Source organism: Aythya fuligula, chromosome 3 (genome assembly GCF_009819795.1).
Source record: "Aythya fuligula isolate bAytFul2 chromosome 3, bAytFul2.pri, whole genome shotgun sequence".
NCBI lineage: Eukaryota > Metazoa > Chordata > Aves > Anseriformes > Anatidae > Aythya > Aythya fuligula.
Window position 1 is genome coordinate 51,775,849 of NC_045561.1, and position 14,659 is coordinate 51,790,507.

The 14,659-nt window shown below is 45.4% G+C and overlaps 1 protein-coding gene across 2 annotated transcripts in view; it reads left to right on the plus strand.

The window, feature by feature from the left end:
- The first annotated feature begins 1,538 nt into the window (after nt 1-1,538).
- Nucleotides 1,539-14,659, plus strand: part of AKAP12 (A-kinase anchoring protein 12) — a 30,167-nt gene continuing 17,046 nt past the window's right edge. The window contains exons 1-2 of one of the 2 annotated variants that reach the window (XM_032184297.1): nt 1,539-1,743; nt 11,261-11,447. In XM_032184297.1, the coding sequence (XP_032040188.1) occupies nt 1,642-1,743; nt 11,261-11,447 (289 nt within the window). In that variant the 5' untranslated portion in view covers nt 1,539-1,641. Of the gene's footprint in view, nt 1,744-11,260; nt 11,448-13,742; nt 13,835-14,659 lie in introns of those variants that run through there. The other variant, XM_032184298.1, reaches the window with a different exon arrangement.

Genomic DNA, 14,659 nt, shown 5'->3' on the forward strand with positions numbered 1-14,659 from the left:
GGGCTCAGAGGCCGTGTGGAGGCTGGAGCATGTTCAAAATGGCTCCTGCAGCGAGGATTCGAGTGCTTTGCTCTCCAGGGTGCAGCTCCCCTGCTTGGATCTTGGGGATAGCCATGACTTTGGGCAGGCTTCACTCCCACCCCCCTGAACCAACTGGCCACACAACCAGATTTCCATCCCTTCTTATTTTTCCTGAGCTCCCTTAAAACACCAATTTCCTATGGATGAGGGGGAAAAAAAGATAAACAATTAAAACTGTTGGGCAGATAAGTGGCTTTAGGACAATGTGGTCCTGCTGTGACACACATCTATAGGGAATCTGAGGAGGAGTGGGACTAATCAGCATGGGAAGGGGTGCTGGTTCTGCCTGCACCATCCGTGACAGCAGTTCTGTTCTGCTGAAGGCTCTGGTAGGTTCTCGTACTGGCTGAAGGGAGTTGCTGCAGTGGCTTTGTCACTCAATGACTTGGTATGGCTTGATTGCTTTAGGAAAAAAAAAAATGACCATGTGCAGAGATCAGACAATTTGTAGAATGGATTTTTTTAAGATAATTATGTCTTTTTTAATTTTCTTCCCTGAATGAAGCAGTGTCTTGATGAGAGCGGATTGTTTTAATTTTTCTAATGGAAATCGTATATGGCTGCTGAGTACCTGATATCTGATTTGAACTACGAACCCCACAGAGGGTGGGTGGATTTGAAGCACATGGATCCACTTGGCGCATGGCGGTTGGTGTGCTTTACTGTGTGTCATTTCCCGGGGGATACTTTTGGACCGGAGCATTCCTATGTATGCGTTGGTCCTGCTCCTGTGTCGGGTCAGGAGAGAGACTACCGCGTTGCTTGCTTTGCTTGTCGTTTAATCTGGCAAGAATTAATACCTGAAGAAGAAAAAAAAAAAAGGAAAAAAAAAAAAAAAGGAAAAAAAAGACATTTGTTGTTGTTTTTTTCTCCCCCCACCCCGAGGCGGCCTGAGGCACAGGACCCCGCTCGTTTTGCATCGGCTGCAGCCAGGATGCGCCCCCGGCTTCCCGCACAGGGCCCGGCACGGCGGCGGTCGAGCCCAGGGCGCCGCCGGCCCGGGGGTCCCCGGGGACGGGCAGGAGAGGAGCCCCCCGGCGGTGCGGGGCAGCGCGGCCGGGCGGGGGCCCGACTCCCCCCGAGGGCGGCGGCTCGGTGCCGGTGCCGGTCCCTGTGCGGTCCCGGTGCGGGCGGGGGGCCAGAAGCGCTGAGTCAGCGTCGAGGGGCGGCCGCCGAGGAGCGGGGTCCGGGGGTCGCCCCCGCCCCGAGCGGCCCCGGCGGTGCCCGGCAGAGAGGGGCCGGACCCCGGCGGCGGGGCGGCGGCGGGCAGGGCGCTGCCCCCCCCGGCGCTCCTTATCAGCCCGGCTCGATGCTGCAAGGCGTGTCTGGGGCTCTGCTCATGTGATGGAGCAAGAGGCAGACGGGCGGGGGGACCAGGGGCGGAGGTGATTTTCCTCCCTCTCTCTTTTTTTTTTTTTTTTTCTTCCTCCCTTTTCCCTCCCTCCCCTCGCTCCCTAAAGGAGTTCGCGGACAGCCGGGCTCCTTCATTCCCGGCTGCGCCGCCGCCGCCCCCCGAGCCCCCTCCCGCCGCACGGCCCGGCCCGGCCGCGGGGCAGCGCCATGGGCGCCGGCAGCTCCACCGAGCCGGGGGGCGACGGCGCCGCCGGGACCCCCGGCAGCCCCCCAGCGCCGGCGGGGGAAGCGGCGGCGGAGACCGCCAAGGTAAGGCAGGGGGCGGCCGGGGACGGGGGACGAGGGGAAAGGGAGGAGGGGGGTAGGGACGGGCGGTGGCGGCTCCCCCGGTGCGGGGAAAGTTTCCTGCGGCCCCTCGGGCACCTGCCGCGGCCGGCGGGGGGGCTCCGGGCCGGGACTGCGCCACGGGCAGCGCCGCAGTCATAAAACGGGGCGGCGGGGGCCGGGGGCGAGGGCGGGGGGCGCCGCTTTTGTGTGTGGCCGCGGGGGCTGCGGGGGGAGCGGGGCCGCGCCCAGCCGGGGGGAGAGGGCAGGGGCTGCGCCAGCAGGGCTGGCTGCGGCGGTACCCGGCGCTCCGCAGCCGCTGCGCTCCGCAGCCTTTTTTTTTTTATTGTTATTATTTCTTAATTTTCCCTTTCTCCCCCCCCCCTCTTTTTTTTTTTTTTTTTTTTTTTTTCCCCCCTCCCTCCCATCTCTCCCGAGGGTGCGGTGGGAGGCGCGTCGAGGCGCAGCCCAGCCTAGCCCAGCCCGCCCGCGGGGGCTGCAGCGCGGAGCCCTCCCCGCGCTGCCCCAACTTCGTCCCGCCGGCCTCCGCCCCGGGAGGGTCCCCCCTTTCTCCCGACCCTTCCCCCGACCCTTCCCCCGGCATCTCCGCAGCCCCCCCGGGGCTGGATGCACGGCGGCGGGCGGTGGCGCTGCCCGCCTTGGGCGCTCCCCGGTGCCGCGGCGCACCGGAGCGGGGGGCAGCCCCTAAAAGCGGGCTGGGGGGGGGCCGGGTCCGCGCTATTTTAAACGGAGCCGCCGAAAGAATTGAAAGAAATTCTTTTAAAACATGTCTGGGGGTTAAAAATAGATTATGAATGAACCCATTTATCCCTCTGGAATAGGCGTGTTTAGGGGATTCTGGGACTGAAAGGGAGGTTATGTCCACCGGCGTGTTTACACAGCATCGCCGTGGGGTCAGACGTGGGTTTGTTAGGGGGGGAATAACGCGGCGTTATACCCAGGCTGCTCGGAGTTTGGGTCCCCGGAGCACGGCTACTCAGAAGTTTCTCTGAGCTGGCGTGTGGGTGTGTTAGAGCTTGAGAACTGGTTATGACTTTGTTTCTTTGACCTTGTGGTTCAGATTTAACTTTCAAGTTGAATTTCCCATAGTTCCTGGCATCCCCTAGACCTCCTTGTGCGTGTTTTGACAGATTTGAAAACCACATTGAGAATGAGCTTTAAATTAACTGAGATTTATTTTATTTTCTTTTTAACCAAATAAGCGTGAGGGATTGGTGTTGGCTAACAAAATATTTAGCAGTTACATTGAGTGGTTCTAGAACTCGGATGCTGAAATCTAGGCGGCGGTGAATTTACAGAGGGCAAGCATTTGGTTACCATGATTGTTTTAAAATGAAGATAATGTGACTCTCAAGAAGGGACATAATGTTCATAGCCGTGTTTATCCAGTTGTGAGAACCAAGACAAAAAAGAGAACATCGCCGATGTTGTTCTCGACTACAGACTATTATTGTTTTTAATGCTGTGGTTTATATCTTCCACTCTTTAGGAATCATGCTTTCGAATAATTAAATTTTGTTATTTAAGTCGAACTGGTTAAAGGTGGGGAATTTTTTGCATTTCACTGCTGTAAGAAGTTGTATTACTGCCGCTTTTCTAAACCAGCCATTTTTGTCTTCCATTACATTAAATAAAAAGAAAAGGAAGCTTTTATGAACTTTAGCCCTGCTATTTTTTTTTTTTTTTTTTGTATCTCACTTAATCTGTTCTTACTCCAGTGAGAGAGCTTCATGTGGACTTGAGACATAATTTTTCATAGTTAGCCCTTTGAATTTGAAAATCACCAGATCATGCTATGCCCCTGGAGAAATCTATCAATGAGCTAATGTGTTTGCAGAATATGCAATAGAGCCATTTTAAAGGATGGTCATCTTTCTTATGCTTTTCAAGTTAAAATGCTCATCACTACCCTCTCTTTTAGAATAAAAACTCTGAAAACTGGCTTCAGTGTAGTCTAATGTGAGTGAGCCTTGGCAAAAATCAATTACAGACGAATTGTCTAGGCAACTGTTCTAATGTGTAATGTAAAATCTCAGCAGTTGTACTTCTTAGTCACTTAAAATTCCTCAAAATATTTAATCAAGTGTCTTTTGTAACAGTTGTATTTTGTACAAGATGAAAACCTGTTTGCTTTTTCTTCCAGAAAGACCAAATTTACAGTCTTCAAGTCGCGTCATTATCCCCCTGTGACTCTTTGGCCAGATACCAGTTCCTGAGGTGCCCTAGTTACTGGAAGGGGGGTCCAGAAACTGTGTTTCTCACTGCTGCAGCCTGGGAGATGTCAGATGCCCTGTTAAGCACTTGGGCTGCAGTGCTAAAGATGCTTGGGAGCCTTGGGCATGTTGGCTTGGAAGCACTGCAGGTTAAACATAGGCTCTAGGAGCCAGGACCTCAGGTGTTCGCCCCATCCTTTCACAGGTTGCTGCTGACTTATACCTGCAGCAGCTCCAGAGTTTCCATCCCAACACGTCAGTGGGACTTGAAATTGGTGGTGTGGTTTCTTGTTTTTTGCTTGCTATAACAGATCCTTATCGTGCATAGCCACCCTGCTGTGGGAAGCCCCCTCTGCAGGGAGTGGGACGTAGCTGGAGATACCAACCCCTCCACATGTCTGAACCAAATCCATCCGACCTGTGAATCAACATCCAATGTCCTGCTGAAATCTGTGGGCAGGGTGTGGTCCCACAGAGGGTTGATCTGATCTAGATATTTCCTGACTGTTTCGGCAGCAATACTTCTTCCCATCCTCTTCTTCCTCCCCCGTCCCTCTTTCCTGCCTTGCCCCATATGATGCAGCCCCGCCTCACACTGTGCCTGGTGCTCACCGTACATTTCCATAAGCCAAACAAACTGGCTAAGTCTTCAGGCCAGTCTTGATGCTGGGCTAGTTCCCTGATGGATTCATTTGCCTCATACAATGTCCAGGTGAGACCTAAAGCCAGGCCAAGGCAAGCACCTGTGGCAGGCAGCCAGGAGGGGAAATGAAAACATCGACACTGGTGGCAGTGAGCTGGTAGACCATGGCTGAGATCTCCCTGCCACTCTGTCCTGAGTAACACTGAGGACTGAAGCTTGGTCTGAGAAGGAGTTAACAGATTTCAATAATAATAGTGCTAGAAATAGGAGCAGGATCTCTTTAGAGAGAGCAGACAAAGTTCAGCTGTCCCAGGCTAGCAAAAGCTTTGAGATGTCTGCTGGCATGGGTCCTGTACTTCTGCCTCCTCTCCAGCCTGGGTGCCTGCAGCTTCTCTGGGCTGTTTCTGGCACTCAGCAAACTCATTCAGTGAGTTAACCCCATAGGAAGCTGTTCAGCTTCTTCGGCAGGACTGATTTTTGCCAATTTGTCAAGGTCCAGTGGGTGGAGGGAGCAGACCAGGCCTGGGTGACACCTCCCTGGGTGGCAGCGAATGGCTAGATTGGTGCTGTCACCTTCACCTTGTGTGCTCATCTCTGCTCATAGCAGTGATGCCTCTCTCTCCCAGCCTCCCATTCTGATGTTGAGAGCCAAAAGAGAGACTGGGAAGAGGTGAGGTGCTGGCCTGCTGTCCCTCAGGGCGGTGCCCTCTGGGGCCCTGTGGGGAGGGAAGCAACTACGAGCTGCAGGGTCTGCAAGGAAAGCCGCGTCATGCTATGAACATCCGAGCCAGAACAAGTGTGATCCACCCCGTTTTTATCTTACTTAGAAGTCCAGGGCACCAATTTAAATACAGGTACTTTTCTGTGGCCCTGCTGAGAAAGCAGAGAGCTGTGTAGGAACAGCTACCTGCCACTACGTGGGGAAACTTTTAAAGGTAGGATGCAGGGGAGGAAAAAAAAAAAAAAAGCCTGGCAGAGCAACAAGCTATTCTTGCAGCAAAATAGAGGTTTGGCAAAGATAGCCTTCTGCGGGAATTTTGATGGCTTGAAAATTTTGTGTGGTGAATTCCTGGCTTGCTCCCATGCTAGGGCCCCTGCTCAAGAGCAGCGATCATTCAAGCCGTGTTTTCTGGATAATTCCTATTTCTGAGTAGTAACTTGATTACGCTACCTGCCTTGTAATGAGAGCAAGTGTCTGCTAGACAGTAAATATTTGGAACTGTCTCTTCTAAAGAGGTTACCAGCTGAGATGTCAGAATGTCTTATTGTCTGAATGCATGACAAATAACAGCTGTGACAGACTTACATCTGCTGTTTAAACAACTGTGTGCTGGTGACAGGGCTGAGTCAGCCTGCAAATACAAGCAAGTCGTACATTAGCGATTGTAAAACTCAGCTTAATCAAGTACCAGAGGAAAGTCCCTAAACAGCATCTCTAAGAGCTCTGGTTAAAAAGCACTTGAGTTTGAAGCCTTTGGTCTGAATGGTGGACGCGGCTGCAGGGCGCTCCCAGTACAGTGGGGGCTGATCCCTTCCGAGTCCTCTTCAGATCTGGAAGGAAGACGGTCATGTCGTTTTGTGGTGATGTTTGGAGTTGGGCCCATGCCTGCAGAGTGGCTTGAGAGAAAGCATAAAGGCGCTTAATTGAAAAAATGCACAATGGAAATTGATGCCATGGATCTACTGAAAGTGTGAAATAGCCCTCTAATCATCTAGGAGATAAGAGGGAGGTGGTAGAGGGAGTGTCCAGGCACTTTGAAGGCCAGGGAAGGCAATTAGCTTGTGTTTGATGTGACAGAGAAGCTAAAGAGATGCAGTGAGGAGCAATGCGGCCTTTGAAAGTCACTCTGGTTGGAAATGCAAGCCATGTGTTTAGTTACTGAAACAAGAGTAACCTGCTTTGTGCTCTATCCTCCTGACCGTGTTGTGGTGGTGTCCTAGGATTGCTATGCAGAGAGTTGAGAGATGTGAGACTGAGGAAGGAGCTCGTGTTGGTTCTGGCTTAGGGTACAGATCTGAATGGCAGGCTAGAAGGAGGGCTTTCTTCACAACTTGCAAAAAGATCATGGTGATGGTTTGGGAATAAAAACCAGGCTTCATTTTAGCCAAGTGGATTTCAAGGTTAGTCATCCTTAAGGAGACGTCACAACTAAGTCAGAGAGAGTTAGGACAGAAGAGGCAAGATCCAAGAGAGTAAAAGGTAAGGAGAAGGCCCTTGGCTTTGTCTGCAGGAGATATTACCAAGAAATAAGATACTGAAGCTAAGTATGATCTTATGTGCCTTGACAGAAGGCCCTTATTCTGTATCTCCACCTGGAATTTGTAACGTCCCATGAACCTCTAGTCCTTAGCTAATGCAAACCAAGACAAACTGCTGTGAACAAAGAACTAGAATGACCTAAATTCACTTTTTTTTTTTTTTTAATGTTGCTGTTTGAAGATCTTTTTAATGAAGCAGTGTGTGTAAGGAGCTGACCTCTTGAGCTGACCAGCGGTGCTCTAAGCTTCCCAAATTTTTGAAATCCAACTTCAGAAAAAATATTAGAGATGTTTACGTTAGTTTGCTCAGTTGTTCAGACAGCTGGATCTGGCTATTTTAGTAATCTCACGTAGAATCAGTGTAGCGGGATTAACAGAATGAGGCAAAATTAACCCTGGTGCATTTGGGCCTGGTATGAGGAATCCTTGGAATGATTTGGGACTGGTACAAGGAATGTTGGGAATGACGGTGATTCCTGGTGGGGGAAGAAGCTGGGTACTGCTGGCCCCGTGGTGAATAGTGAATGAGCGTATGAAGCATGTTCAAACGTACAACAAGCAGTCAGGGGCCTTCTCTTAATCCACATCTCATGTGGTTCTTTGTGTTATCTTTCTTTATACGTTTATAATGATGTATGCATTTATTGAAGTCTAACGGTTGGGCTCAAAACTACCCAACAAATGGAGCAGAAGCTGCTGTAGGCATGGGCAACAAGCGGTATGCATTTTAGTCTCATTAACTGCGTACCAGCGCTTGGCTTCCACCTTTGCAGTGGGTATGAAGCAAGTCTTTAAAAATTGCTTGCATGATTTATGGCGGTGGCATGACAAGAGCAGAAGTGTTACATCACTGATGGTTCTTTGTTTTGAGAATGATCAAGCTGAAGGACCAGTGAACTGGATAACCAAGTCTTTTCAGTTTCTCCTGCATTTATGAGACAACACATTCATAAGTTAATTCATAACCCAAGGAGGGAGCTATGAGTGAATGCCACAGAAACCTGATAAATACTGATAAATGTACCAATGTAATGTCTCATTACCTGTAGATAAACACAGAGCTAAATAATGAGACTCCCAATATTGTTAATTTTTGTCTTTGAGATTTTCACCCATCTCTCTAAACTTTGACTTTATATTTGTCGAAGCTTTATAATTATTCTCAATGGAATTAAGAACACAGCTGAATAAATTGGACATAATTGGTCTAAACTGTGGTTCAGGTCCCTTCAGAGAAATGAAGCAGTTAATGTGAGTGAAAATTGAAATTAGTTCCTTTCACAAACTAATGCATTGGGACAGACTGCAATGACCCTCATAAAGAGCCTGAGCAAATTTTCTTAGAAAAGTTTTTTTTTTTTTTTTTTAAACTAATTATGCTGTTGTATCCCCTAATGTTACAAATGCCCCAGCCCCTGAAAGTGCATATTTTATTCTCCTTTATATGCATTTTAATTTGTAAAAAAAAAAATAATAAAAAAATACTTTATTGGTTTTGATAATTATTCAATTATTTAAAGTAGGACACTTGATATTAAAATTTAAATTTGCCTTCCTGTGGCCAAGAATCACATCGAATTCTTGTCCTAGAGATTGGGCTAAAACAGTCACTGTTCCCTGGAAGGGCTGGGCTGTACTACAGATCTGGTCAAATTTCAAAATGCTAAATTTTTTGTATATTTACAGCTTTCTTGGTTTTGAATGCTGTGTCCTGCTTTCTAAACTGAATTTATGGACAGCATAAATACTGGTTATAATTCTACCAGCTGATAGTAAAAACAGCTTCTAGTCTTACATCTAGCAGTGTTCATACATTTCCTTCTGTTCTTCACACTGGGAAGTATCATAGCATTTACAGATCTAAAGCATAATCTGCTTTAGTCACTGATTCAGTGATTGCTGGATTTTGGTTATGTATCTCTGGGTTAATACATAGTCACTGTTTTCCTGAATGCATTGTGACTGTAGAATAAATTCAGGACTGGGGAAATATTAGCTATGGTAATAATTAATATTTCCTTGTTACACCGAGGGATCAATTTAAGAAGGAGACAATGGCACTGCATTGGGGTACCTGGTTCCTTTATACCACATCATCCTTACAGAGTCCATAGATTGTAAGTGCCTATTCATGTTGTTAGGCACTTACACAAATGGTAAATTTTAAGTATATGTCTATCTAAGTGCATTTGTCAATATGACTCTAGCTTTGAGATGGTTTGACTAGGGGAAGTTTGAAAAGAAAGGGAAGGAAGTTTTTGAACAAGGTGAGGAGTGCTAAAATATTCAGTGCTGTTGCCTTTCTTGTGAGTTCAAAGAGCTGTTGTTGCTAATTCTGAGGTTGTCACCTCAAAATAACCATCCATGGATGGCTAGCTAAGTGCCCTTAGAGCCAGTAAAGCTAAGGTTGTTCCTGTGTTTGCAGGACTAACAGTCTTAAAAGAATGAATGACTACAATTTATGATATGTATTAAAGGAAAAGTCCTTTAATAAGTTTGTAATGAAGAATCTCAAAGTACTTTTTTTTTTTTTTTAAAAAAAAAGGGTTGTTATTTTCTGTGTCGATTTGTTATTAGTCTTCAACTGTTTTTTACTGTTTGATTAATCCTGTGTGCAATTGTAGAACAACTCAGATTTTACATCCCTTTGTTCGGTTCTGTGGCATTTTTATTTCTTCTGAGTTCCTGTGTTTTAGATTTATGAAAAGGATGATGTGAGAAGTGGGAGCACAATCTGAGTGTTGAGCCATTCCGTATTTCTTCTATTTAATATCTGGTCTCAGCATGTGAAAACTCTGAAGCCAAATTATTCCATCTGTGGTATTGGCAGTAGAGCAGAATGGTGTCCTTTTTCGTGAGGTGGATTATGTGGCTGTGAAAGGCAGCTTTGAGGAGTGCAGCAATGCCAGGTGGAAACAATTTGGCTTAATTAAGGGCTTCTGAACTGGAGATTGAGAGCCCTAATGCAGACTCTTTTGCCTGTGGAAGTAGGTGCAGCGCTTCCCTCAGATCTGACCTGGCACGTGAATAGGTAGTTGAAGGATAAGAGGGAAAGGAAAGCCTTTTGCCTGGCACTTTGCATGTTGATTTGGAATTCCACTGCAGCAGGCTAATTGCTAATAAAAATAAATAAATAGGTCTGCCCATTCAGAAGCTTGTTTTAGTGGCTTTTTGGAAGATACTCATCGAATGTGTCATCTTTCTGATCCCAGTTTGGTGCTTCAAGCGTTTGGATGTTGCATTACATTGGAAAATGGGATGCATCTGTGGTTCCTTCATATAATTAACAGGTCTTCAATGCCAGTAGTTTGGGAATACAGCTGAGTAATAAGAAAATGATATGTAATTAAGGTCTGCTGTCCCACCAGAGGAACTTTAAACTTGCACTTCAGGAGCAGAGATTTGAGATGTGGTTAATTAGTTGAAGCAGCTTCTGTTGGAAGGGAATGTGATCAGTTGGAGAGCTAGTCAATTAAACAAAGTGTAAGGAAGCTTTTTTTTTTATGACCACAATGTATTTCATACTTCTGGAAGGACATTTTTATTTTAAAAGTATCTCCCTTGTTATATGGCAAGCCTATAGACATTCTGGAAGTGATTAAAATGTATCAAATGTAGAAGTTGAGAGCTTTTTCCCTGGTATTGGCACATCTAGGAAAAAAGTTTGAAATGTTATAGTGAGGAATCCTAAAGTATTGCAAACTTCTTTCTCCCCTGTAAAAATAACCTCTACCTAATAACCAAGGCCCCAAAGCTCTAGTTCTAACCCTAGTTTAATTGAATTTCCTCATGGGATTTATATGTACATGTTCAGCTTTCTGTCCCAAATAGTTAATTTTCTTTGCAATTGTACTGTTCATGATCACAAGATAAGCATGTCAGCAGAGGAGCCATACCAAAAGCCAAAATACAGATAGGATTCCTGTGCATATAGGAGGAGTTGTGCCAGACACTTTGAAGAATGAATCTAGCTAATGGAAAGATATTTTTCACATTATCCCGAAGCTTTCCTTCATGCTAGAAGGAATGTTAGAAATGTATTTTTACACAAGGTTATAGGCCATTGTCTGTAAAATGTTCTTCATCCACACATCTCATGCAGTAGAAGAGTACAATAAATAGTCCCAGATTATATCATGTATTTTTTTTTCTCACAGAAGTACTTTGATTTATTAAAGTTAATAACCTTGAGAAGGAGCAATGCTGCACAGAAGTAATTACTTCCCCAAATGCTTGCACGTATATAAGTGAAATGAGAACAAAAGAACAATGTTCTGTGCAAAAAGTGCTGACCTGGTACTGATGTTACGTTTCTTTATCTTTCTCTCTTCTACTACGATCCTTCATCCAATACTTGGCTGCCCAGGTTTTAGATGCAAATTCACCAGTACCTGACGTTAACGAAGACAACTTGGAGCTTGATGCCCCACCGCAGGAGCCCCAGCAGCCAGGAGCTGCCACAACGCCTCAGGAGCTGAATGGGCAGCAGCCAGAGGTGGCTTCACCAATCCAGGAACCTCCTGGACAGCAAGCAGAGGCCCCTGGAACAGATGGTAAGTAAAAATCTGGGTTCAATGGACTGATCTTAGAGGTCTGGATGCAAGGTTGAAATGGGACTCAGCTGGCTGTGTCATAGTGGATGGGGAGTTGCTCAGGTGATCTGTTGGTTACTCAAGTGCTTCCTCTAGGGTGTTTTATTGGGATGCATTTTCTTTATAGCAGAATTTAGGCAACAAATGAGTTGGGGCTGATGCTGTCAGTGGTACAGGATGATATCTTTTCTGCCTTCAAGGCAGCTTCATTTCCGTTAGTGGGAGCCTGCAGTTTGCTACCTGCTTGCTTGCTACCAATTGCTTGAGCATTCACCTGAGGGAACAGTTCATTTTTTTTCTTCCTGTGTTAGGAGTTTATGCTGCATAGGCTTATCCCTTCTTTCATAGGGTAGAAATCCTATTATATTCACTAATGATATTAATATTGATCACAGACTGGCTGAGGTTGGCAGGACTCTCTAGAGGTTACCTGGTCCAACCTCCTGCTTGAGCAGGGCCATCTCAAACAGGGTGCCCAGGAACCATTTGAACTCCTCAGGAGGAAGGGACAGGCTGCTAATCCATTGGCTCTGTTTTGCTTAAAGCTGTCTTTCAAACTGCTTTTAATCAGGCTTGCATTTTGACCCTCCAAATCTTTCTCACAGAAGCCCTGCCCTTGCCAGCCTCTTACTCCTGCCCCTTCCTGGCCCTGGGTGGCATTGGCTGCAGAGGCCCAGCAGCAGGCTGACTTTGGCGTTGGTAGAGGGGTGCTGTAAAACCGATGTGGCATGTTTCATCTTTCACTCACTCCTCTTTAAAACTTTACTCTTGAGAGGATAGGTATAAGAAAGTATACTCACAGTCATGAAGGAGGAGAAAATACCTGATGTTTTGAAGTAGATTTTGTGTTGGCATTCAGCTTTTGGATCAATTAATAGGAAAGGCCTTTAAAAGGGTGTGGTTTCAAGTTAACAATCAAACTAATCTTTATATATAATTATGTGTTGTATCTTTAGTTGTACTGGAATTGTGTTCCTAAGGCGTATAATAAAGGAGAAGTGAGAAGCTCCCTTAGATGTAGATGAAATGCATGATGCTTTATGAACACAGATAGTATTAGGAATTTGTACCTGAATAGATTGCCCCAAAAGGTTTTACTTTCTTTAATCTCTCTCATGTGGTTGCATGATGCTGCTGTTCTATTTGGGATTTATCTTACTGTTGTCAGTGGAACCAAGCCTAGACAGTAGCATAATTTATATGAAAGGGAAACAGTTCCATAGGTTTGATCTTAAAGCATCTTTTTACTTTTTATATATAAAAAAACAAACAAACAAAACCCAACAACACCAAAACACCACCTTTATGGAGGAAATACAGTATGTATTTTCTCGTAGCAATAGCTGAAAATGACATCATCCAAAAGTCAAATAAAAACTGTCTGGTAAAGCACTGAAAAGTTAGTCTTTCAAGTGAAAACTACATTCGGATATCCATAATTGTTCGTATCACTCGTCTGGATCTTTCAGCGTCTGGTCCACATGTCCCTTAGGCAGATGAGTAAAGGTGGGGATGGTATCTTTTAAATGCTCTATGAGGAGAAATCTCTCCATCCAAGGAAATAAATCATCAGTTCTATATTTCTTCCCCAAAGTGACTGTCAATATGCAAAGACGCAAATGATTCACTATGGATTAACAAGTGTTTAATACTCTTTTTTGTTTATGTGGGCTAAATTACCTAGTGCTATTGACTAGCACCTATTGAAGTATCAGTTTGGTCTGGATGTCTAGTGACTGCTTCAAAACCATTTCAGAAGTTGGGAATGAAACAGTGTTTTAAAAGCAATTGTTTCTTACTGCAAAGCTGACGTTTCCTCTCTTAAGGAGGGAAAAAAAGAGCACTTGAATTGAAAGGTATTAAGACAAATACTTCAAAGTATAATTTTTTTTAATTACCAGCAGTGAAGCAATGGAAAGAGAATAGTTAAACTGCATTTTTGCAGCCTGCGAACACTTCCAGAGCCTCGCATGAGGTCTGGTAGCCAGCAATTGGTGCTGGAGCAGGCGAGGGGAGGGATCCAGGTCCTTATGGCACATCACGTGCGCCCAGCCCACCCCCAAGTTGCTTTTTGCTCCCTTAGTTGTGCAGCAAACAGCTGAGGAGGGAATGGTCCACCAAGAGCAGCTGCCAAGTGAGAGTGGCTGTGGGAGCACAGCTTCAGTCTGCCTTTCTCATCAGACGGACAAGGCTTCGTGCACTCTCATTGAGGCAAGAGGCTGCTCTGCTGCACGCTCCCCACACTCAGGCTGCTCCAGAGGAATAAATATCAGGAACTTCATACTGTGAGAAGGAAGTTTCTTATTATTAGTGTAATTTAAAAATGCTGGGGACCATAACAATCACGGGTAAGGCAGTGTGGCATTGCTAAAACGTAAGCACATTCCTTTTTTTTTTTTTTTATTTTATTTATTTTTTCCCCCCTTTCTGCTGGTTGGTGCCTGGCTTTGCATGTGTGACATCTGGTGACTTTGTGCTGCAGCAGTTTTATGACTTGCTGGGGTGGGGCGAGCTGTGGTGTGCATGCTAGAACGCTCCTTGGGCTCTCAGAAGTATTGTTTTACTTTCGATAGATTTCCTGGTGGTGTAGTTGGAGTTAAAAGGTCTGCCTTAAATATTTCATCAGAATGAGAATCATTTCACAGTGAAGGCTGCTGAAATTTTAAAACTTCTTGTCACTTCAATTGCATGCTTGAAGTGGCACTTGTATTGCAAGACTTTTATAAACTAGAGGACGCTTACTTCTTTTTTTTTTCCTGCAGTATTGGACTGTGACATAGGGTCTGAAATCTAGTAGCAACAATCAAGGGCTACAATGCTTTTTATTTCTTGATTAAGAAAAAATATCATAATGCGGTCAAATATCTTAGAGGCTAAATACAGTCAAATGTAAGGAAATGTAGAAGTAGGCATCATTTAGGTATTGTAAAAAATTTTGCATGAGAGAAGTTAAGCTGTTATTCTTTTTTACTAATTATAATGAATCAAAAATCCAGAGGAGATCAACACTGTGGTGTGGAGGTGGGTGTTTGGGTCCCAGTAGGATTCCAGCCTGGGATTTTAAAATCTTGATGTTACATGCATAGGACTCTGCATCTTGTTTAAGAAAGTAGTGCATGAGCCACTGAAGTGGTTGAGCTAACACTATAAACTAACTGGGCTTTCTGAAAAGA